At 46.0% G+C, this 26,331-nt stretch overlaps 1 protein-coding gene across 2 annotated transcripts in view; it reads right to left on the bottom strand.

Moving 5' to 3' along the window:
* The window catches only part of Serinc5 (serine incorporator 5), a 103,452-nt gene that overhangs the window by 41,690 nt on the left and 35,431 nt on the right, over nt 1-26,331 (bottom strand). For both annotated transcript variants that reach the window (XM_063281216.1, NM_133395.2), the window contains one exon: nt 11,671-11,838. In XM_063281216.1, the coding sequence (XP_063137286.1) occupies nt 11,671-11,838 (168 nt within the window). The remainder of the gene's footprint in view (nt 1-11,670; nt 11,839-26,331) is intronic.

Below are 26,331 nucleotides of genomic sequence, written 5' to 3'. Positions count from 1 at the left end.
CAGCTGGAGTTCACAAGAGTGGGCCAACCAGCCTATGATGAGGGTTTCCTTCCATACATTCTTGCCTCAAAATTACAATCTTCCTGCCTCAACCTGTCAGCCTCTCAACTGACAAGATTACAGGCATGCATCACAAAATTCAGCTACCAAACTATTGATCTCACCTACCTGAGGTTCAGTGCCCTACAACAATCAGATGTTGATTATACATTATCTTAGCACATCTCGGTTTTTGGTACCTGTACTCAGAAGAATGGATAATCAATGAAAATAGCAGATTTTAAGCAGTTTTTTAAATAATGGGATCAGCAATTGGGCATCATAGTGCTTGTCTGTAATCTAAACACTCTAGGGGTTAAGAGACAGAGGGACCACCTGAGTTCATAGCTAGCCTGGGCTACAGAGGAAGTTCAAGTCTAGGCTAGTCTGCACTACAAAACAAGATCTTATCTCAAATACACTCTGTCTCATCTGTCGGTCTGTCGGTCGGTCTGTCTGTCTGTCTCTCTCTCTCATATCAATCAGAACAAAAGGAGTGTACTCAGAAGCTGGCAGTGCACGCCTATCCCCAAAGTGCCCCGCACTCGAGCGGCTAGGGAAGAAGGCTGTACTAGTTCTAGCACACCCTGAGCTACATAGCAAGTTCTGCTAGTCTATGGAACCCCGCGCCCAAAAAGAATGCACCAAGATTGCAGTGTGGCCAAAAAATAACTGTTATACTTTGTAAAGAGCTTCAAAATTAGACTACATTGATCTCACTCTACCTGCAGGTATACAGTACACATCTGTAATACCAGTGAATGCCAGCATTTAAGAGGTAGAGACAGAAAGACGTCCAAGGTCATTCTCAGACACGTAGTGAGTTTGAGGCCAGAATGAGCTATATGACACTCTATCCCCAAAACAATGCATGCCTGAAACTACGGGCAAAGCTGAGTAAAAATGCACAGTTCCTATGAGAGAATGAAACAGCAGCAAAGTGCGATCAAACAGCCAACATCAACGCTCTCACACTTGGGAGCCATGTAAAGTAAGAGTCACCTGAGCTGGATTTAACAGTACAGTCCTAAAATCTAACATTGGAAAGCTAAGGCGAAAGAATTACAAGTTTGAGGACAAGCTAGGACACTGAGAGACCCTATCTTAATCTAAAAGAGAGGGGTGGGGGGGAACAGGAGGAAGAAGAGGAAGAAGAGAAAAGGGAGAAGAGCATAGAAGAGCTGAGGCTAGTTACAGCTTATTGTTAGAGTAACTGCCCAGCACATATGAGGTCCTGGGTTCAATCCCCAGTAACAACCAACAAATTCACAAACAAACAGAGTAAGGATTGCTTGAACAAAAGTACTGATATCACAACAGCAGATCTGATGACCAAGATGGCCACTGAGTGACAGCTGGTGGTACAAAGGGATAATTCATGTCCTAAGCAGGATAGAGAGGGACAGTGCTGCATAATTTAAAACTTTGAATTATTTATTTCTGGAATTTTCCACATAATATTTTTGGATTTCTGTTGACCCCAGATAATGAAAACCACAGAAATAAGATGCCATGGGGTGGGGGTGCTACAGCGTCCCCAGCGTTCATGTGCTCACTCCTGTTCCCACCATTCTGAGCCCACTTCAGCTTAGCTCCTTCTGTGCCGTGGTGCCCGTTCCTTCTGGCTCCATTTTATGGCAAGTAATAGCGTCCATCCTTAACTGTAAGCACTCGCCTGTTCTAGTTATCTGTGAGGGTTTGGGGGCCAGTCATCTAACGGATGCTTTTGATGGTCACGGTGAAAGGATGGAGAATAATTCACATTCTCACCTCATCGCTCTCCCTACTGTAAGGCAGGACAATCTTTAAAAAACTCCAGCAAACATCTGGGGCCTTCCGAAGAGTTCTGTGCACGGGATCTTACAGACAAGGACAATGAAAGTCACCTATTGCTTTATGGCTCCACTCAAGCTCTTGGCTACTACTAGACAGAGTCAATCTCAGCCCTTGATTCAGAGTCTTACAAAAGCCTCTCAGGGAAGTTCAAAGTGCTACCTCAAGTACAAGACAATCTCCCGGCCCCATTCACTGTGTGGAGGGCAGGAGACTGCACAAAGGATTCAAGGCAGGGGCTTGCAGGGACTGTTTGCTTCTGGTCTAGATGACCTCGGATGAAAGGTAACATTGTTTTCAAACCCTGTGTCCCCACGGAGCCACACTGAGAAGGGTGGAAGCAGGGAACGGATGAGTTGGAGCTTCATTGCACACTCTCCTAAGCCCCAGCCCATGAGAACTCTGCAGCTCCTAGTGAGCCACAGGAGTTGGGGCTCCACACTGCTGACCCACAAAGCATACTGACACAGAATTTAGCTGTCGTTCAGAAAGAGAACTTTTGAAAGTCATTTCACTCAGCTGGGTTAAAATAATAAACTTAAAATTTCCCCAGAAGCAAAGAACTGAGCCAGCATGATTTCTTTTTATTTGATATTATTCTATCAAGAAAACATAACTGGTGGTTGATAAGAAAGGAGAGCTTTGCCTGGGGCTAGAATTCAACTAAAACAACCTTGGAGCCTAGGTCCCAGCACTCTCATCATGCAACTCAGAGACCAAACTTAGTCAGAGAGCCAGACTTTAGCCCTTTAGCATGAATCCCTGACACTCTGCACCATCACAAACTGCATGGTGTCTTGCGTCGAAGTGAAATATTTTTCACCAATGCTGTTGTTTGGTTTAAAAAGACAGATACATGAAACAGAACCTGAGGGCAGGTTTCACTTCCCATGCAAACCAAAGAAACGGTTTGTGGCTATTCTGGTTTCTACTTTAGACCAACGGTCCTTCTTTGACCCCAGCTTTTGGCTACAGGATAGGAAGGAGGCAGGCAGGTGAGAAGGTGACCTTTCCAGAAGGAATACTTCCTGCTACTGTGTCCAGAGAACATTTAGGCATCAAGGAAGGCTCTGATTACTAAATGGATGTCACTATTACAAGAAGGTAGTCCCTAGATAGGCTCCTCTCTGCTCCTGTATCCATGGTGTTTAGGAGACAGAGGAAGCCATGCTTGCTTTAGGCTAGAACAGCTATTTCTATGACTAAGTGACTATATGAGCAGGAAAACACTGGTCAGGGACCCTGGGTTTCAGTCCCCACTGTAACTAGTGTTTTTAGCCTTGGGCAGGCCACTTCACTGCATGGGCTATGTCATCTGTCAGACAACTGGATAGTTAAAATGGCCACTTAGGGCTTTTCTGCTCTTCCAATCTCCTTCATTCTTCTATCAATTGACTCAGACTACAACCTGTCAAAGGCAGCACTGTTTCCTCAGGGGAACACTTAACAGGCCCTGCTATTTAGTGTCACCCCTCACAGGTGGGAGCTGCATCCTGGTCTTGCTCATTTCTTTAATTAGACACATTAGCTATAGACCTCAGTTCTCGGGATCCCTGTGACTCGCCCAGGAAGGTGCACGATGAACAATGCTGACATTCATGTCACCACAGCCCTCTGAAAAGAAGAGAGAAAAAGTAGCTCACCTGCCAATCTACAGAGTCTTAAACATCGTATGCCAGCATTTCACGAGCCGCTCCACTCTAAGACCCACCAAAGGAGTGTAAAATGTCATCCAAACTAACTAGACAACTAGATGCTTCACTTAGCAAGACTTAAAACCTAACTGAAGTAGCTTCTGCGGTTGACAGACAAGACAGCAGGTGACTCCAAGGATCTGGGACAGGACTGATGTGAGAGAAAGAGAAGTAGCAAGAATGCCATCAGCTCACCTGTTCCCACAGCTGTCTACATAAGGAAGGCTGCAGGTAGGAGCCCGGCATGGCCAACTCATTCACCACTGAATAGAACACACAACACAAACTCAATACCTTCATGTCTGTGTCTGCACAGCATAAACCAAATACTCATGTCTTATCCATTGAAAGTCTGTGGTCAGTACTGGATATAAAAACGGGAAGGAAGACTCTGGCAATGTTTTGAGTGAAGGTACCTGTGGTGGCCATTCCCAGTTGTCAGCTTGACTCTATCTGGAATGAACTACAATCCAGAAATGAAGGGCACACAGGTGACCCAGATCTTGAGGGATAGTGGTCATGAAAAGTTTAGGCCCAAGCAAGATGGTACATGCCCTTAATCCCAGGAGACTGAGGCAAACAGATCTCTGAGTTCAAGGCCAGTCTGGGACGGAGCAAGTTCCAAGAACAGTTTAGGCCCAGGTGTGGTGGTACATGACTTTAATCTGGGCCACATCTTCTGCTAGAGACCTACATAAGGACATTGGAAGAAGGAAGATTCACTCTGCTTTGACTGCTTGCACTCCCTTGCCAGCACATCTGTTGGAGCCCATGTCTACAGAAGACCTGAAACAGCCAGCCTTGGGGGACTGAGCAACTATGAGGTTCTTGGTCTTCACATTCACAGCTGCCCATTGTTGGGTTAGTTGGACTGCAGACTGTAAGTCATCACAATAAATTCCCCTAATACATAGAGACATTCCACATGTTCTAGAGAACCCTGACTAACACAATACCCACAGTTCTTCATAAAGGATAGCCCGAAGCAGAGATAATGGGCTGCCCCGGAGAAGCTGGGGAAAGTGGTCAGCGTAACTAAGGCACAGGTAGAGAGGTCACAGACACATGGATGTGAGGAGATGGAAATAGTAAGGCTTGGCAAGGGTAAAGAACATTTATACATCACCTAATGAATGTTTCACATAGTGGTGAGGATGCTAATGAGGTGACTGCTTTGGAACAGTACAGGAATTCCTCAAAAGATTACATGGGGTGTTTTCATACAGTCCAGAGTGCCTAAACAGTGCAACAAATTCTACTGTTAAACATATACCCAGAAGATAATTTTACACACACACACACACACACACACACACACACACACACACACACACACACAATGTGACAATATTATTGGGAGCCAAAAGGCACAAATAACATAAATTGCTCATCAACTAAGGAGTGAACAAATGAAATACGGAGTATTCGTAAGGAGAATACTATCCAGCCACACAAAGGAAGACAGCATGGACATATGCTCCAGTGTGCTTGGCCTTTTAAAACATGCTAAGTGAAAGAGGTCAGACAGAAAAGATATACAGTATGTTTTGCTGTTACTATTAATAAAATACCTAATACATCATGATTAAAGGAAACAGAATTTTGTTTAGTTCATGGTCCTGGACGTTGGGAAACTAAGAGCACAGAGCTAGCATCAGGGGACCACAGTGCTGCACCATTCTACAGAACATCACAAGGAAGACACAGCAACTGTGCTAGTTCAGGTCTTTCTTCCTCTTCATAGAGCACTATTGTTATCATAGGCTTTGCACCTTATGGCCTCACCTAACCCTAGTTATGTCCCCAAAGCCCCCATATCCAAACAGGAAACAGACTTGGAATCTAAGTTTCCAACATAGGAACATTGGGGGGGGCACATTCAAACTCTAGTATTGTGCGACTCCGTTTATATGGAAACAACTAAAATAAGCAAATCCATACAGAAAGAAACTAGAACAGAGGTTATGTAGGGCTGGAGCAACTTGCAAAGAAATGGGAACCATGTGTGAATAAATATAGTTGCTTGCTTTAGGAGTGACAAAATGTTCTAAGACTATATATTATAGTGCTAGTTGTAGAACTCAATTGTAAGTTGTATGAATTGTATAGCAACAAGGCTGTATGAGATACATCTCAGATTGCTGGCTTCTTTGATGCTGGAGAGGTCAACATATTTACATGTTACTGGGAAGTCAATGTGCCAGGTATCGTTCGAAACATGCTTCATGGATTAGATCACTGGGTTTTCACATGCCTGGAATCGATGACTATGATATATATTTGTTGGTGATCAGGATCAAACATGGGACCCCATGCAGTCTGGGGAACCCTACCATGGAAGCAACTGAAAGAATAAAAAATGCAGCTAAGAAGTCAGAAGTTTAGTGAAATGCTATCTCACCCCTAAGAAGCCCTAAATACCTCAAATTCCAGACCCTGCTCTCTACCTGTAAGTAGGTAAAAGGTCACATTTCCTGAGCCTGCTCTCCCAGAAACTAGATAAAAGGGCTTAAAGATAAGGTCCTTACATAGAATCCCGATCTAGTAAAGATAACAGAAAGCTACTCCCAGGAACTAGCTGACCATAAAGTTAGACTGCAATCTTAAAAGCAATCTTAAGAGACAGGAAGCTTCTCCTTGTGACTTTTCACTGGTATTCTCCACATTTTCCAACGACACCATCCCTGCCCCCTTGTGTTGTGGCTTCTTCCTTTAAATATCCCTTCTCTCAGCTAGTGGGGGTCGAACTCCTGTGCCCCTGCGTGGGATACGAGTCTCGACCCCAGTGCACCCCAGTGCACTGGTTCCTATCGATAAACCTCATGTGATTACAGCAAGGACGGTCTTGTGTGAGTTCTTGGGGGGCGTGTCATCCCAAGACTTGAGTGAGGGTCTTTTCGGCTAGGGGAAAAACTAGTCAGTCTACCAGTTGCCAAATCACTACCACTCAAAGCTATCCTGACTCGCCTCTGGGAAATAATGTGCAAAATAAAATGTTTGCAGAGAGATCAGAAGATATAGCCAAACATAACCCCTTCTAAACATTAAGGAAGGAACAACGAAAAGACAGATTGCACCAGTCTCTCTTCACAACATATCGACTACTTCTTTACAATTTAGATATAAGGCAAACACATTACAACATCACACTCCACACACCGTATACCAGACAAATGAGTTCACAGCACTGTTTATGATTTATTGGGATTTTGAAATTTTTAAATGCACCATGTCAGACATCTCCATCCATCAGAGCAATGCAGGTGCCAAGCAGAGGACAGGGAGATTATGAGCCTAAGACATAACAGGTTGGAGCACCGAAGGCTCTTCCCACATTGGCCAGTGAGCTCCTCAGGGGAAAAGGCCAGGGACCCTTGTTCTTCAGCACACACATGACCAGCTTCTGGGACACTCAACTGTCACCTTTTATCTAAAAACCAGGCAGATAGATCTTGATTTGTCGGTGCAAACCTGGAGCCCTTACTCCTTTGCCTCTGGTGTTCAACATTCTAATGTCCACTAACGTCCCCAGGGACCAAATAGACATTCTGTACTTGCTTGGAAGCCATGCTGACTGCCTGGAACAGCCTGCTTAAAATGGCTCTTACATTCTGGCATGGGAGAAAAGGCTCGCTCCAAGAAGACAGAAACCACTCGCTGGGACTCAACCATACAGGAGACACACCCTTCTCTGGTCTCAAGGAAGGAGGGTTTACCTCATGACAAGCAGGACCAAGTTGCCTCAGCATCTCTTTGCAGTTCCTTCTCACTGAGATACATAGACAACATTCTGAAACCAGAAAGTGGCTCTCCTGTCCTCAACCCACACACCACAGGCCACATGACCCTGACAGGGGCCTAACTAAGAGGCAGGAATGCAGGGTGGGTGGCAATGACACACCCGATCCAGGCCACACGCCTGCGGTTCTCTTCTCTGCCACTGTCACTTCTAGCATTCCCACAGGCCAACAAAGAGCAGGCAAGGACCGGCAGAAGGCCAGCCTATGCACTACAAGGAGGCTTTTCAGGGCCCACCCTCAAGTACTGCCTGGGCACGAGGTCAGCCTGACTATAGCACCACAAAACAAGGTGACTTTGTGGCCATACAGCCGTCCCCTGTGAGGGAAGAGGACTTGTTTCACCCAGAGTGACCTCACTCTCTATGCAGGAAGCCTGGCCAAGCCATTTTTGGTTCTTTTTTTTTTTTTTTTCCGGAGCTGGGGACCAATGGCCAAGCCATTTTTAAATATGTACATTCAGAGGCAAACATAAAACATTGACAACCACCCTGCGGGGCGCCAGGGTTACACCTTCCCTTCCCCTCCCTCTCTGTCTGATCTCTGATCCCAAGTCACCCCAGTGAGTTAGTTCACTTTCCTCAACCTCTCCCTGCTCCATGATCACACCTCTGCTTGGGACTCTAGCACAGCTGCTCCCTCAGTCACGGACCAAGCGCCTTATCTTAAAACTGAAATTCCAGTTGGATCTGGTCAGTGACACACTGTTTGTTGTTGTTTTGTTTTGTTTTGTTTTTGTTTTTCCTGTCTCTGTACATGCCTTCTCCTTGCTCCTTCTCTGTCTTTCTAGCTACACAGCCCAGGAGCTAAGCACATAGTCTGGCCAGTTCAAATCCCCACTCTACTTCCAAGCGGCTGGCTAAAAGGCAGTAAACTGGTTAGGTGGCTCGTTGCTTCCTCACCAGTAGCGTAGACTAATAACAATTCCCACTGCATGCACAGGAACAGCGACAATGCAGGAGGAAGATACAGGTAAAATGCTCAAACTAAAATCTGACACACGGTATTACCCTATAAAAACCAGCTCCTTAAATACTTATCACGTATACACACCCTGCCTCCGTGAAGCCTTCCTGGGCAACACCAGTCAGCATCGTCCTTTGGAAGATTCTGCCAGGAGTCGGGACGCACAGATAAGGCCGGGATGGAAATGTTAGTGCTGCTGCATGGGGGCAGGAGCAGGACACTTACATAGGAATCGGGCGTGTAAATTATTATAAAGTTTATGCCTAAAACACATAGCTGTGGCTTCTAAATTACCTATATAATTGCGGCTGTGGTCTGAGATGTTACATAACAGCATGGGCATAGACTTTCGTCTCTTGGACTGAAGGCTTTCACTTTATTTGCATTGAAAAGTTAAAGAGCAGAGCTCATACCACAGATAGCAGTGACACAGAATTGTCGCCACAGGGCCACAGTGGGCCACTGAGTGGCTGCTCACGAATTTAGAGTATTACACTACTAGAAAAATAAAAGTAGCATGTGGCTCCGTGGTAGAGGGCTCACTGAGGTACAGCTCAGGGGTGCAGGACTCACGGAGCCAGTGTGAGGTTCCATTTAAATGGATGGATACAAAGGGGAACATCAACAGACCGCCAGTAAGAGTTGAAACCAATCCGTTCAGCATTCTAGCTCTCAAACACTTTTAATTTAAAAAAATTAAAATTTTAATTATATATCATAATTCTATTTTATATTATTTAAAAAAAAATAGGGGAGAGCTCAGAAGAGGACGGCAGTCCCTGGAGCTGGAGTTACAGGGAGTTGTGAGCTGCATGAAACGGGTGCTGGGAAGCAAACCCAGTCCTCTGCAAGCACAGCCTTGGCTCCTAACTGCTGAGTCGCAGGTCCAGCACATTAAGTAGAAGCATGGTGCCAGTAGGACTGTGTGGGAAATATATCAATAAGCACAAAGCAAGTCTAGCATGGACCCCTCAAGGGACCCAAGGCCCTCGTCTCTCCGTTCCAAACCTCTACAGTATCTTTCCACATGGAACCTATTCTTTTTACCTTGTTTTAGGCCTCGGAAAATTTCCCATCATTTTTTCTGAATGACAAATTTCACTTTTCATCTAAACATACATATCCCTCACTGTGGTGCCTTAATCAGAGGCTTTACAGTAGTTTATTCTGTAATCAAAAACACACAAGGACAATTAGAAAGGCATTGCCCAACAGGAAGCTCAATGGGCCTGTTCTAACTAAAGGATAAACAGGATAAAAATAGACCAAGAGCCTGTAAGAAACGGTTGTTCAGCTGGGATGTAGGTCAATAGTTCAGGGATTGCCTAGTACTTGCCAGACCCCAGGTCCCACTCCTAGCATAAAGAGAAGGAAAAGGAAAATGGTTGCTTTAAAGCAGAGTGGATTTGAAATGGCCATCGTGTGACCCAGGTCTGGGGCAGTCTGCTTAGGAGCTGCTCCAGCCAAGACTGTAACCACAGAAGAAGGATGGCCTCGCCTCGCTGCCACCTCACTGCCTGCCTGGAGGGTGAGGCTCAGTGGGGTTTTAAAGGGAAATGGACTTGGAAAACAACTGTTTCATCCACCATTCCCCTGAGAGGAGAGTAGTCTTAACACACCATTGAGCTCTCTTCCTGGCCGGCTGTGCCCTAGTAGAGGAAATCTGTCATGAACCAAGCCAATGGAGCAGAGGAGGAAGCTGACCTCACTGCAAATACAAACTGAAGGGTTTCATGTGACTTGTTAAATAATAAACATGATATCTGGTCTTGTAGGATGAAGTCATTGTGCAGCAAGGCGGGTCCAGGATAAGGTGAAGCCTATCATTGGATGAGAAGGAAGGGTAGGCGGGAAAAGTCTAGGAAGGAGGGCGGAGTAAGAGGAGCAAGAAAAAGGGAAGATGGCGACAGAGGAGGATGATGATTCCAATCCAGTGAATTTATTCTGAGGATGTAGATTGAGAATTTAACATATAAATCTAATTGTTAAACTACAAGTTTCTAGAGCTTTGATTTTACCGGGCTACAGGGGATGTGAGCAAAGTTTCTGGTTGGCAAGAGAGACGACCTGTCTCAGTTCTGGAAGCCATGCTGGGCTATAGAATGCCTGGGGCTAGTGTGGCATAGTGCCAAGCTAGAACAGCCCGATGTTTGTGTCAGGTGTGGTAACAACCCGCCAAGGGGACAGTGTGTGGAAGTGGCTGACAGAGAAGCAGTTGGAGCGGAGCACGTGGCTCCTGCAGATCCGCACGGAGTGAGAAATTGTGTATCCAGCTGTGACTTGAAACCCCAGCAGCCATCCTTAAGATAAAGAGTCTGCAGAATTCTACATGCAGAAACTGTGGTTTTTTTTTTTTTTTATCAGAAATGGATATAAACAAAGAGAGCCCAAACATGATCCTCTGACATCAACATTCTCTACCAACAGCATCCAACTGTGGATATCCCACTACAGAGGATAAAGCTACCGGGGGCTGGAAAGGTGGCCCAGTGGCTAGACTCAGTGGCTTTGCCTTGCTGCATAAGCATGAACATCTGATTTTGAATCCTAGCAACTATGTAAAATGCTGAGCATGCCCATGCATGTCTCTGACCTCAGCACGGAGGATAAGAGTATCACGGAGGCTCGCTGCCCTCCAACCCCAACCAGCTCCAGGGTTAGTGAGAGACTGCATCTCAAAGGGACAAAGCAGAGTGTAGTGAATAGAACGCCTTATGCTCTTTTGGCCTTCCTGAGCAGTCAGACTCACGTGCATCCATCACAGACACACACCATATTCATAAAAATACCTATACATCATACCAAACATTAATTAGTTGGTTGAAGATCCAGCTGTCGAATGGCTTGCCTGTTTGGCCGGAAAGTGGTGGACAAGCTTTGAGACAATTCAGAGACCAAGTATAGTGGTTTGAATGAGAAATGTCCCCCACAGCCTCAGGCACTTAAACACTCTCTCCCCAGTTGGCTGGTGGTGCTGTCTGGGGAGCTGTAGGTGGTGCAGCCCTGATGGAGAAAGTATGCTGCAGGGAGTGGGGAGGCGGGCTAATTAAAAAGCTCTGCCCACTTTCATTCTGTTCTCTCTGCTTTGTGCTGTGGTTCAAACTGTGAGCTTTCAACTTCCTGCTGCCGTGCCTACTATGTGCTGTCATGCCAACCCACCATGATGGGCTCTTAGCCCTCCGAATCCAGAAGCTGAGATAAACTCTTCCTTGTGTGAGCTGCCTTGTTAGAATGTTTTTATCACAGCAACAGACAAGTAACGGACCCCCAATTACGGAGAGGTTGAACCCAGTCCTCCATGTCAGACTTCTCATACAACTTATCAAGACCCACAAACTTACGTGCTCCGTCATCTGCTTCATCACAGAGGGTGACATCATCACGCAGCAGGGGATGATGACCAGGGTGAAGTAGAATAAATACATGAAGCGGGTGCTCCGAGATTGCCGGAACTTAGGGCAGCAGCCACAGCAGAGGGCACAACCAGCAGATCCGCAGCAGCAGGCCAACTGCGAAAGACACAGATACCCTCTCAGTGTGCTACCACGCTGGGCAAGAGCAAGAGCAAGGAACTGTTCTTCAGGGCCATGGAACACGAGCCTCTGAAACCACGGGGATTCCAAGGTGGGCGAGGAGCGTCTTGGTGTTCATAACCCCCTTTAAACACACCTGAGTCTATGCTTAACGTCATGACTCTTGGGAGAGCTCTTGTCCCCAGTCGTTTTAGAGGGGAGGGAGTTTGCTTGTCAGAGGTAGGCACATAACGTTGAAGATTGGAAACCAGCTCCCTCCTCTTTCCTCTCAGAGAGAGAATGGGCAATTGAGTTAAATGGCCAATGGCCGATGACTGACTCAGTTTGGATACACACTGGTATCTTTACAAAAATCTCTCATCAGTGGGATTCAGTGTCAGTAAGTGTGGCCATGTACACTAAGATGTGCCCCATCACTGTGGAAGCAGATACTACTGGGGCCAGGACACTCTGGAGCTCCTCACCCTGTACATTCAGCTGTGTTTGAAACCTTTATGATAAGCAGAGAAATATAATTACAGAGCTTTCCCTAAGTTCTGTGGATAACTTCAGCAAGTTACTGAACCCTAGGTGGAAAGTTTAGGAACTCAGGCTTTTATACCCAATCAGATAGGCTATGGGAGGTTCAGATTACGATCAGCCTCTGAAATTTGGACAATCTTATGAGACTGGGTAGTGTCAAATTTGAACTGAATTATAGGAGATCCAGTTGACACACGGTTGTACACAGATCCACTACTTTGCAAACATTGGCCCTAGCTTTAGGCTGGTGGCCCTTCCAGGCTACAAGATGGCTGTTCTTTCGGTCATCAGACTACAGGACATGAGAAGAGTCTGGTGTGTGGCAGAGCCTTTGCTAGAGCGAGTTAGATGCTGTCTCAAAGGATGAGCACTAATGGCTTGGGAGATGGCCAGGAGTGAACAGGAAAGGGACTTCCTCAAAAGTGCAGTCATTACACTGAAGAGAAAACAAACGTTTCTGGGATCAGCTAAAAGCAAAAGCAACAGCTGAAACTGAAAAGGGATTCCATGAAAGACAAAGGACATGAAAAACAAGAAGCTTGACCCAACGATACAAACGTCCAACTGTGACACCTAGGAAGAACATGCTGGGAGGAAAAGGTTGTACTTGAGGAAGGGAGCCAGCCACCTCTTATGCAGGCACTGCTTCTCAGTCTTATGCCCCTCAAGGCAATCTCCTAGGCTAATGAGTGCCGTATGGGCTCAGTGGGCAGAGAACTCCTGCAGTACCACCAGAGCGTACGGATCTTTCACTTGGGGAAACTAGGTCACTATGTCACACCGTGTGTGCTGCACATACATATGGAGGCCAGAGATCGACACTGGAGGCTGCTCCTAACACCCACTTCTCGAGACAGAGTCTTCTGAACGTGAACCTCACCCATTCACCTAGGTGAGCTGGCCAGCAAGCCCATGGGGGTCCTCCTGCTCCTGCCTCCAAGGGGCTGGGATTACAGAGGTGGGCTGCCATACCCAGTTTTTTTTTGTTTTTGTTTTTTGTTTTTTTTTTTGGTGGGTCCTAGAAATCAAATCAATTCCTCTTGCTTGTACAGTATACACTTTACCAATTCAACATTGTCTGCCCCCCTCCCATTATTTGGGAAAACTGGGTCTTCTGTAAAACGTAAAAGGGCAGGATGGTGAGTGGAAGCAGCTCAGGCGAGAAACCATCCTGTGTAGACTGGGAGTTAGACTCTGCCGCCTAGACATTAGACCTCAGTGTCATCACTTACAAAGTAACAATGGTGCCAGAAGCTGAATGTCCTTATAGGCTGCTGCAGTCATTGGCAGCCCCCTCAGCTGCACCTGCTGTGAGGGAGGAGCTTTTACACAACAGGGCGTGTATGAGAGGAATTACCATAAACTGCAAATTACATCTGAGTCTGGGAGTGTGGACACTGTTTTATACTGAACCCAAGCCCCAGTAGTTCGGTTTCTTGGAGACTTTGCAAAGCTTCCAAACAAGCACCAGTTACAGGACTGTATTATAAACATCATGTACAATAAGACTAGATAGCAGGTACATCAATAATACAGAAAATTACAACAGTGCCATAGCTCTCAGAAGTCCGGCCATGTCACACGCTCCCTACCTCACTTACCACAGGAAAGCACCAGTGTCGGAGATTCTGCCTTCATCACTTCAAATTCTTGCTAAAGTCTTTGCAGCGTCTTGCACTCAACTTCCAAGCCATCTTACTCAAAAGGTTAAATAGGCCATCACTTTTTTTTTCTTTATTAACTTGGGTATTTCTTATTTGCATTTCGAATGTTATTCCCTTTCCCGGTTTCCGGGCCAACATCCCCCTAACCCCTCCCCCTCCCCTTCTTTATGAGTGTTCCCCTCCCCATCCTCCCCCGATTACCACCCTCCCCCCAACAATCACGTTCACTGGGGGTTCAGTCTTGGCAGGACCCAGGGCTTCCCCTTCCACTGGTGATCTTACTAGGCTATTCATTGCTACCTATGAGGTCAGAGTCCAGGGTCAGTCCATGTATAGTCTTTAGGTAGTGGCTTAGTCCCTGGAAGCTCTGGTTGCTTGGCATTGTTGTACATATGGGGTCTCTAGCCCCTTCAAGCTCTTCCAGTCCTTTCTGATTCCTTCAACGGGGGTCCCGTTCTCAGTTCAGTGGTTTGCTGCTGGCATTTGCCTATGTATTTGCTGCTGGCATTCGCCTCTGTATTTGCTGTATTCTGGCTGTGTCTCTCAGGAGAGATCTACATCGGGTTCCTGTCGGCCTGCACTTCTTTGCTTCATCTGAGATAGAGTTTTAAATTAGCCCAAAACTCAGCAACAGGACCTGACTCAGGAAGACAGATTGTTAAAAATGCAAGAGAACTACTTTGCTTATCACATGGTGTGAGTAACTGTTCTTTGCTCTGCCCCTGTGATGTTTACTTAAGCCCCTACTTGTGCTTTCCAGCCATTGTGTCCTACAGAGAGCATCCCAGGAAACCGGTAGCCCAAGCCTAACCAGAGGTGTCTCAAATGCAGATGCTTCATCAATTCTGACAAACTTTTAAAAATAATGAGGACCAGAAGACCCGACCCTTCTCCTGATTTAGTAGCTCTGTTCCAGGAACCAGGGGGCCATAAAACCTTTTGGGTCCCCTTATCTCCTGGAGCCATAAAACAATCCTGTAACTTGTGGTGCCTTCCCCTTTGACATCCCCCCATCCTCTGGGGCTCACAGCCTCTGCCTTTAAATACTCTTTCTCCCAGCCTCTCGGGTGAACTCCACTGCCCCTGCGTGGGATACCAGTCTCGACCCCAGTGCACTGGTTCCTATCGATAAACCTCATGTGATTACAACAAGGATGGTCTTGTGTGAGTTCTTGGGGGGGGGGGGGGGTCGTGTCATCCCAAGACTTGAGTGAGGGTCTCCCCACTCTGGGCATCTTTCACATCCATCTTGTCTAATTGGGTGGCTGTATATGCATGGGCCACATGTGGGGCAGGCTCTGAATGCAGGTTCCTTCTGCCTCTGGGTTTTTTTTTTTTTTTTTTCGGAGCTGGGGACCGAACCCAGGGCCTTGTGCTTCCTAGGTAAGCGCTCTACCACTGAGCTAAATCCCCAGCCCCTCTGCCTCTGTTTTAATCTTTGCCTCTCTCTTCCCTGCCAAGGGTATTCTTGTTCCCCTTTTAAAGAAGGAGTGAAGCATTCACATTTTGATCATCCGTCTTGAGTTTCCTTTGTTCTAGGGATCTAGGGTAATTCAAGCATTTGGGCTAATAGCCAGTTATCAATGAGTGCATACCATGTGTGTCTTTCTGTGATTGGGTTAGCTCACTCAGGATGATATTTTCCAGTTCCATCCATTTGCCTACGAATTTCATAAAGTCATTGTTTTTGATAGCTGAGTAGTATTAATAGGCCATCACTTTAAAGGAGTCCTCCGAAGGCCGAGCCCACACACCTCCAGAGGGGGCCGGAGCCCGTGCACATGTGTTTCTATCAGCACAGCTGCCACTTCCCTTACGCTCCATCCTTCCTGTTAGCTGGTGTCGGCTTTGGCCTCAAGCTCCTCCCAGAGGTTGGGACTGCAGGCAAGCACCACATAAAGTGCCAGGGTTGAGCCCAAGGCCTTGTACAGGCAAAACATTCACCAACTCCACATCCCCGGGCCACCTGGTCCCCATTGTCCATCTCTGATTTTACTGACTCTTTCTACATGCACAGGTCTTCCTCTTTTTAGTCTCTCTTCCCTCCGCCCCCCAAAACTGTGATTTTCTAGCTCTTCCTCCTCTTTCTTAGCTTTTCTTTAAGATATGTTGTCTCAGATAACCAGATTTGCTGCGGGCCAAGTTCAAACATGACAAAACACCCTTTTAGGAAAGAAAATTCCTTTAGAAGCAGTTTGCTAAAGTTTGAACCTTAAGCACTGCTCAAATGTGGCGGAAGACTGGGCCAGCCACATACAACCTAAGACAGTGGTTCCCAACCTTCCTAATGCCGTGACCCTTCAATACAGTTCCTCATGCTGTGGTGACCCCCAACCACAAAATTAATACTGCTACTTCATAACTGTAATTTTGCTACTGCTATGAACCATAAACTTCTGTGTTTCCTGGGTCTTGGGCAACCCCTGTGAAAGGGTTGCTTGGCCCTCAAAGGGGTCATGACCCAAATGTTGAGGAAGTCTGACCTAAGAGCAGAACTGGAGCAAGATCCGTCAGAGAAAGGGCCTGGGAGGCATGGCTCCCTCTGTCAGATGCGCCCCACCCCCATGCTGTGCTGCTGGTCACAGACCCTAAGCACAGCAACAGCCAATCACATTCTGAAACCCAGGCCAGGAAGCCTCTCCCCTCTACAGGTCAATCATCTCAGGCATTTTAGAACGAGCTAGAAAGCTTCAAGCTATGGATGGAACTGTACCACAGCAGAATCAATGGTTAGGCTTGCTATCTCCATAGAAGGAGAGTGAAGGCATACAGATATTTAAATTTATCTAAATGGTGACAGAAAGGATAGGATTATGGGAAATGCTAAAATGAAGTAAGTGGTTTAATCTACGTTTAAGTAATTTATCAATATATGCACTGAATTTGTCAAACATCACTCTTTATTTATAGTGCTACATACGGTCCAGTGTACAGAATCTGCCTAGCATGTGCAAGCCATAGGTCTAAACACAGTACTGCCAAAAACAGACATATGTATATTTATATGCGTGTACATATTGTATAAAAATTATAAAAATCATTGCAATTCAACAATAGCTTTCTCTACTATATCAAGAGTCACCCTTCAAAGTAAACTATACCAATAAACAAGGGAAGGCATGTGTTGCCTTAAGCTAAATTCTGACAAATGTACTACTCAGACATGGCAGACGGTGTCTGTAAAGGAACACTGGCCTTCGGGGAATTCCTACTCCACCTCTCTGATTGACCGCACTGTGGGGAGAACACAACTTAGAATGTAAAAGGTGCACCCAGCCCCTGCCTCCAGAGTGTTACTACCCTGGTATATCACTCCTTCAGTTCTTCACCTTAGTCAATCCCTGGCTGACTGAACTCCAGACTGTCACAAGCTTGGAGAGAAAAGCCACTGACCTATGCCCTGGCTCTATAGGGCATAAGTCTTTTGCCGAACAAGTCAGGCTTATGAAGCAACCAAACACAGGGTTTATAGCACCAAGATTGAGCTGTAACGTAAGCTAGGGACTTTGGGAAACAAAGGGAAGACACAGGCTCATCAGGCACAAGCCTGTCACTGTGCTGAGGGATGCTGTCTAAGTGGGCATGGTGATGACGGAAGATGTCATTAGGAAAGCTGATCCTGGGAGGATGCTGATCATCACGGAGAAAAATGATGATCGCAGGGGGATGCTCATCACCATGGGAATGGCAGTCATCACTGGGGAAGATGCACTTCTGTGGTAACAGAGCATACGGAAAATATTTCTGCTTTCTCTTCAATTTAGCTATGAGCTCAAAGTTACTCTTTCTAAAAGCCTTTTGTTTAAAATAAACATTAAAGATGAACAAAGCAGTGCTGTCCACCCTTGCCTCAGTAAATAGATGTTCAATGAGTAATGTACGATGAAGTCATGTGGGTGGCAAATCCACAAACAAAAGCACAAACAACCCCAGGCCCTGGGGCCACGTCACAAACCACAAGCTGAACTCCGAATCTCCTGCCAGCATCCTGTCACCAAGGACTAAGGGCTACGGTTTTCACTTTACTTCTTTCATTTTTTTTTTTTTTGAGATTATAATTACATCATTTCACCCTTCCCTTTATTCCCTCCGAACCTCCCCATACCCCTCCTTAGTCCTTCAAATTCATGGCTTCTGTTTTCATTACTGTTGTTACATGCAAATGTGTATACACATACATATTCCTAAAGGTGAATAAACACCCAGCTCGGGCTCTATCATGTTATTTGTATGTATGTTCTCAGGGCTGAGCACTGGTATTGGATAACCAATGGTGTGCTCTTCCCTGGGAAAGACTTACATTCCTTAGTTGCCCGTAGTTCTTTGGGTAGGGTTGAGGCTTCATGAGTTCTCCTCCACATAATTTTTAAACTCTTCAGAGGGCAACGCTTACAATTCTTCCATGTTCATCCTGGCAGAGTCACACCTCTAAGCATTCAAAGACTTAGTTATAAACATCGGGAAAGCCTTATAATCCATCTACATTAGGCCTAGTGTGAAAGTCATCGTGGGCTACCTACACAATGGGATACTGTTTTGAAATGAGTAGGTTAATAATTCCGAGCCTGTGTCCCCTTCAAAAGTCACATGTTGAAGCACTAATCTCTGGCACCTAAAAATGTAGCATCACCTGGTCATTAGGTAGGGTTCTGAACAGGGTCACTGGGACAGTCCTGAACTGGGGACGAAGGGGCTCATTTATAAGGCAACCTGCCAAAAACTTACTTTGGGGCTTTTAGCATCTGGAAATGAGAAATTGAAGGGTTTTTTTTTTTCTTTTTTTTGGAGCTGGGGACTGAACCCAGGGCCTTGCGCTTGCCTAAGCACTCTACCACTGAGCTAAATCCCCAACTCGAGAAATTGAAGTTTTATTTAAGTCACATGGGTGGTGATCTTGAATGTGGCAACCCACGGTGAGTGTGTGTGTGTGTGTGTGTGTGTGCGTGCTGTGTGTGTGTGTGCTGTGTGTGTGTGTGCTGTGTGTGTGGTGTGAGTGTGTGTGTGTGTGCTGTGTGTGTGCTGTGAGTGTGTGTGTGTGTGTGTGCTGTGTGTGTGTGTGCTGTGTGTGTGGTGTGTGTATGTGTGTGTGTGCTGTGTGTGTGTGCGCTGTGTGTGTGTGTGCTGTGTGTGTGTGTGTGTGTGTGTGTGTGTGTGTTACATTTTTTGCTTTGTTTTGGAGGATCTCATGAAGTTCAAGTTGACCTCAAGCTCACTAGGTTTCTGATGGATCTTGTGCTCCTGATTCTTCTCCCAAGGGCAAGTTGGCACCACACATGATAAGTGGTCAGATTTCTTTCCTTTCTAGAGAGTAATACATGCATGCACCCTGGGCTGCCTGAGATCTAGTCAAAGGAAGAAAGGAAGGGAATGAAATCTAAGTGTTTGGCAAAGCAATGAAGCTAGAAGATGTTTCTGTAAACAGTTTTGCAAACACGGTATGAGTATGCGTCATTCTCTTCCCTTCTGGAAAACCTTTCTCTCCCCCAGTTACAACACAAAGAAGACTCACTCCCTGGCCCTTCTCACTGCCCTAGCTCACTTCTGAGGCATGCGTAACACAGGCCATCAGGAGTAAACAGTACTTGGCCCTTGCCTGGGAAAGAGGTCAAAATGAAAAGATAAGGTGGCTGTTCTCACTGCTTTCCTTTTTGGAAGTGGAATCCAAAACGCATTCCACAAGATGTGAATATCATCCTTCAGGCTCCCTCCCTAGCCTTGCCCACCAGCCCTTGAGAACCATCCTCCCAAGGACTAAAGGAGGGCTATGTATGAGGAAGTGTGCCAGGAACCATGAGCTAGGCCTGAGGGTGGCTTCGGGTACTTCTATTAAGTCAAACACCCTCATGACCTGGAAGTGTGAACTGGAAATATCCTTCAGGAAGCCTGCAAGTGTCACTGAGTAAGCAAACACACAGAAAGGTAGACACATACAAGAGTCCAAAGGCCTAACTGCCAGGTTCTGAAGCTCACGGCAGATAACAATGAAACAGGCTAGGAGTGGGTGAAAGCAGCAGTCGGGAGTGGTGATGGTCCCTGAGGGGAAAACTAAACTCTGAAGCTTGGGTGCTGGAATGTTCACGTTCACACAGGTTTCCATCCTGGGTCCTTTTCTAATAACGCATGGGATGACATTCACAAACAATCAAAAGGACGTGGTTAAAGGGTTTTTTATTATGGGAGTGGAAGGAGAAGTGCAAAGCTCTATTGTAGAAAACAGAGTTCTGGAAGGACGGGCAGCCAGAGAGGTTCTGTGTGCTGCTGTATGGGAGGGGGTGCTGAACTGCTTGTCTATGGGCTCTTAATATGACTTATGGCTGAATCTGGGAGGAGACTGGGGCCATTTTTATTAAGTCTGGTTAATTCTCTGGGCATGGAGAAGTAAGTCAACAGAGACCCACATGCTCTACACACTTCCACTGGTCCAAGCAGGGCGATGCTCATGCAAGCTCACGAGTTGCCTAATTTTGGTGCAGTCTTCTGTGCATCTGATGTGTTGCTGTTGCCACTGCCTACTGGCCATTAGCCCTGGTCAGCACTGCTACCATCTGACTTCGTGAGGCCTGCTAACAGCCAATTAGACTATTCTCAAATTCACACAACCAGCTAGTACTTTACCATAGGCCTTTTTCTTTTACTGTCTCTGGACAAGTTTATTCTTATCATAGTTTACCAAGATATACTTTCTCTTGGTTACCTCACGTTTAACTCCTTTTCTACAGGTTAGTCTCAGATATTCTTTTTGAAATATGCAGAACACAACAGGTGAAAAGGAATAGATTTATTTAAAACAAAATAAACCCGTCCTTGCTTAGAATTTAGTCTACTGTAACTACCAGAAAAAGGAATGTATTAAAAAAAACAAAAAACAATAGTGTCTTCTGTGTATCTTCTGTGGGACTGCAGCCAGCGGAGCCGCACTGGCTCAAAGCCGTCTTTCTTATCTGCTCTGTCACCTCATACCCAGCAGCAAGCCCTTTCTTTTTCCTGGATCTTGCCATTTCAACCCTACATTCCTTTTAATAGTGACCTTTGGTTTTCTACCATAACAGAAAGGAGTTGTATACTCCAGATCTGAAAAGTGAAGGCCAGAATTTTAACTGGGCAGCCCTAGGTCCTGAAATTCTAGGCTGCTGAATCAGTGCTTCGCAGCTCACCTTCTCCCCCACCCCCCACATGCGTGTGTATACACACACACACACACACACACACACACACACACACACACACACAGTGTAGAAACATCAGGGCTCATCCACTGCCTGAGGACAGGGAGAGGCACCCACTCTGGTGCCAGGTGTGCACAGACACTGAAATGTCTATCTCTGAAATACTGAAATGGGATTACAGGAGTCCTTCTGCGGAGACAGTGTGTACACGTAGTGTGTACACGTGACAGGAGGTGGTGTGCAGGGAACCTTGTATTCTACCCTGAGGACTCTGCACTTACACACTATTATTGGTCCACTGGTTCTGGGTTAACTTTCCAGGCCAGGAGTACCTGTGGAGATGCAGGGCTTAACTCCAGCAGACACTGCCAGACCCTTGCCAGTAGTCCAAGAATTACCTGAGCCCAGATAGCCAGAAAGATGAGGGGAAGTGTGAATGGCAGGCACCACAAATCTTAGGATGTGGTTAGGAGATGGTTAGAGCTGGTTTCACTGGGGTGTTATCCTGTCACTTTCTCAGACTGCCAGGCATTAACTACAGTAGTTTAAAGAGTTACCGTCATTTCTGCTCTCTGTCATGTGTAACAAAGTACCCAAGCTCAGGTATACACTTAAAGCTATAGTTAGTCCTCCGGTCACGGCTGTGGCTTGGAGACTCACAGAACGACTGTGCCAAAGGGAACGCAACACAAATCCACGCATCAGGAAACTGACTGGTTTGGCAGCTTACTGTGGATTTATTCCACACAAACAAAGCTTATGTAATGTATATTATTAGCTAACATCTACCAAAAGTGTACCCTCTGCAGGGGACGATGATTAAACACTGTCATCTCTGTGTTAAGACGAGACCGGGCTCAGAGAAATGATGCAAGCTAAGGGGACAGAGCTGGTGAGGACAGAGCCAGGATTTCATCTGCTGAACTCTGCTCTAATTCCTGCTCGCATTAGAATTAACAGAACACATCACATTGGCCAAACTTTGGTTTCCTCTAAAAAGGAGACTGGCTGAGTTGGGAGGAGTAAGCAAAGGAAGAAGCAATTTTTCTTTTCTTTACACAGTAAGGGGCCATCAAGTCGCCTTCCTTCTCTGCCCTGTATTCCATGGCTTATGTGGTTTCTAGGACTTCTAACTGCAGGGGACCTGGAAGTCTTCTCTGAGCCTTCTGCCAAGCAGATCAATGACCCAGGCACCAAACCTCATCGCCAAATCCTGCTCTGGACTAAAATTCCAGTTCCCACCCAGCTCTACAGAAACAACCGGGCCATTCACTCGCTTAGCCAGTGTTTGCTGGATGCGCGTTTACTGAGGGCAGCATTTGCTCCTGGGAACGTAGCAGTGCACACCGAACCTCATTTCCATCACTGAGCAAGGAGAAAGGATACTTGTAAGAATTACATTATTTAATAAGAAAAGAGATAGCAGGTACATAGGGGGCTCATGTCCGCAATCTCAACACTTGAACGACCATGAGGCAAGAGAATTAGACTGAGTATGGGCTACTAGAATCTGTCTCAAAAAAAATTAAAAAATAAAAATAAAATAAAATAAAAGAGGAGTAACAATGAAAGAAAAGTTAACTTAGGCGGAAGGTTCAATGAATTATTCAATGAACTATTGATCAACTGGTCACTTGAATGTCAGTAGATTCACATTTAGACTATACCTACTGCAGTGATTATCCCGGTTACACAGAAAGACTCCCTGTGCTCACAGAAAGCAATCTATGGTGCGCTAACCAAAAGCAGCTAATAACATAAGAGCACAGAGTAGACAAAACGAGATAAAAGCAGAGAGACATAGACCAGCTGTAACACATGCAACCCAGAAGGTGTATCCCTGTGCCCACAGCCCTGAAGAAATACAGGCTTTGGAGTCATTATATTGCTCTGTATGTTTTGAACATACGACAACAACAAGTGCCACAGGTGTCTACCTCATAATTAGAAAACCACTGCCTCAAGCTTCTGTTGGGGAGGAAAACAAACAGTGTTCTTGCTCCATCCTGAAGGTGGGAAGCACTCAATCATTTGCTAAAGCAATCAGAAAGCTAATAAAAGAACTTTACTTCAGCCAAAAGACTGATGGAAGACCACGAGGTAACTGAGGCACCAGAAAAATAAGATGTCTACTGCTCCCTTAAAAATGGTGAAGATGGTAAAATTCTGTTACCTATTTTTACCACGAAAATGAAACCATTAGGATGCCAAGTTGAATAAGTAGACAGACAGACAGACAGACAGACAGACAGACAGACAGACAGACAGAGGTGGTACTCTGTTACCCTGGTAATGTTTTTTGTTTAACCAGTATAAATAATTAAACCTCTACTTGGTGGGATCTAAAGCAATAATAAATTAGGCCAAATGCTACCTAAAAGGTCAGGCAGGGGAAGAGAGATGTGTAGCACGGAGCCTAGAAAGGGGCACTTCCCTGTCCTTGTCTCTGCTCCTGGATGTGTGCTCTTTGGTTCAAGAATGCCCTTGAGCTGCCAGGCTTCTCAGAGGTTCCCAGCCCAGTGGGAGGACACTGGGAGCTGTTAGAGAAGAGCTCCCTTCCCGTAGCCTAGAGCTGGTTTCCACAAAGAGTACAGTCAAAGATCGATTCAGTGGCCTCGGCAAGCAGCTCAGGTCTGAGAAACCCAAGGCCAGGCTGTGAGCACACACAAAGCCAGCACCTGTGACAGTTAAAATGGGGCCCTGGACAGAGCTGTTCTTCTGAGGGGCTTTTTCTCACACGGTTAGGGTTACTTTCCACAGGGAGGAATGTTAGGGATTTCTCTGCTCTCAGACAGCAGATGGAGTCTTTCAATCATTCCATCACACTCTCTCTCTCTGCTCATGTGCCTTACAAAACACCACACAAACACAGTGGTCCTTCATCTGTGATTTCACCAAACCCCAAACGTGCTGTAATTCATAAGTCTGAAGTAAGTTTTATTACAGTGTATTGTTAGAACTGTTCAACTTTATTGTAACTTAGTATCGGTATCTTTTATTGTACCTAACATAAAACTTACTGAATTTGAATTTACATAGAGAAAGGCATAGAGTGTGCAGGGGTTTGACCATATGCCCCATGGATAAGGGAGGATGGATGGCTAGACATTCCAGTTAGTTGGTAAAGGTTTAAGGTTAAAGGTTAAAGGTAAATAAATCCCACCTTTCTCTGAGTTCAACAGAAAGCAGGCATCTCTGGGAGGCAGCGAGTTGAGAGCAAGCTTCCTCCAGCTCGGCATCACTGATGCTGCAGGGGGGGTTTTCATTGTTGTGGAAGAAGACCTATGCTCTGTGGCACATTCAGCAGGTCCCTGACCTCCTCCTAGGCCTCCTCAGCTAGATGCAGGAGCAGCCCTCCCGCTCCCACCCAACTCAGACAGTCATCAGCATCACCGACAACTGCTCCTCTACTGAAAGCCACTGACTTAGAGTCAAGAGCTAGAGCAATGGAGTCAAATGGGTTCACGAGCTGTAGGGTGAACCAAAAGAGTATCCTACCTACATGGGAATACTGGTTTTTATATACATAGAACCAACATGGTGGTTGTATATAAAAGTATGGCTCCATCTAAAGCTATCGTCACTCCTTTATTATCAATGAGGAGAGAGTAAGGAAGCAGAAACACCATGTATGCCTGGGGGGGAGGGGCGTGGGACGCACACACATAAAACAGCACACCCTCAGGTTCCAGAAGAAAATATTGTCAGGAAATGAATCCATGGGATTCAAAATAGAAAAGAATGGAGGAATAGGACAGGCACTCATTGAGTTTAAATCACTATCGCAAATTAGTTCTAAACCCTCAGAGGTGGAAAGACAATCTTGCTTATCTTGCTTTATAAACAACAACGGATCAACTGACAATTACTGAAACTCTAAACCCCAGATCTGCCTCCTGTGTCATGGGGAGTATGCTGCAATGGAGAGATCCCGGTGAGCCCTTTCCAAGAACCATGGAGTGCCAGCTCAGCTCCCACAGCCTGCCAGGCCACAAAGCACTCTCCAGGCTGGAGACTCGGTCACAGAGCCAAGGAGATGGAGAAGTATGCCCTGGCATGGGAACAGCACTGAGTTCACTTCACTGCTCTCAGAGAGCTGAGGCGGGAGGGGAAGGGCTTCTTAGGGAATACCCTCCTTTTCAAGAAGTTGTCTGCTCAGATGTAGTGTGTAAGGCACTTGTATGCAATGTAACACTACGGAGTAACATTCTCCTAGCAAATGTTTACCAGTGTCCCTGGGAGCTAACACCGCCAGGACCTGGCAACACAATCTCTGCCCTCAGGAATTACTTATTCTCGTGAACAAATTTTACTCAAGCTTAGCATCCTGAAAATTCAACCCAACCAGGCACATGTCTGAAAGTGTTGGACGTAAGGCAGTCATCATATTTTCCTGAAGTCAGCCTGGGTGTCCAGAAAGGCTGGATGATTTGGTTCAAGGACAGATTTAGTGATGACCATGAGACATCATGGCAGACAGAAACGCCACAAATGTGAAGAACTCAGCATTCTGAGAGGGCCCAGCCAGTGACTTCACCTCTGGGTTCTACATTGCACTATACCAGTGGGCATTCAGAATTGCTATACCAAGCCATGGCAAAAAATTTAAGCAGCATTCTGCTTATCCTAGCAAATGCAGAACCAGGGGCTGTTGCATTTTGAAGGGTTTCCATCACAAACAATTCTTTAACCCTAGGCTGGCCACAAAACCAAGTGGCTTCCACAGGAACAGCTGTATCGTGACCAATGCCTAGCCTTGGTAGACCTCCTTCCCCCTCACCTTCTGAGAAGCAAAGAGTGGGAAATCCACCCCCACCCCATCCCTTCTCTATGTAGGACCAACAACCGGACACATCTGCCCACAGCACAGAAAGGATGGTAACCAGGTAACTTCTGTGACCCCTCAGCAGAAGAGTTTCTCTCTGCAGTCTGTTTTTGAAGCAGATCTCACACAGTGGTGCCTTAGGCTCATCATGCAGTTGATTGAAGATGGCTCTGAAGTTCTTATCTTCCTGCTTCCACCTCCTACTATGCCTTACATGGGGATGGGGACTGACCCTAGTGCTTCATGCTTGCTTGGGAAGCCTCTAATGGAGAGAACAGGACCCCTCATCCCA

The sequence above is a fragment of the Rattus norvegicus genome, chromosome 2 (assembly GCF_036323735.1).
Source record: "Rattus norvegicus strain BN/NHsdMcwi chromosome 2, GRCr8, whole genome shotgun sequence".
In the NCBI taxonomy this organism is placed as follows: Eukaryota; Metazoa; Chordata; class Mammalia; order Rodentia; family Muridae; genus Rattus; species Rattus norvegicus.
Note: the sequence above shows the minus strand (reverse complement) of the source record. Positions and strands in the feature narration are given on the sequence as shown.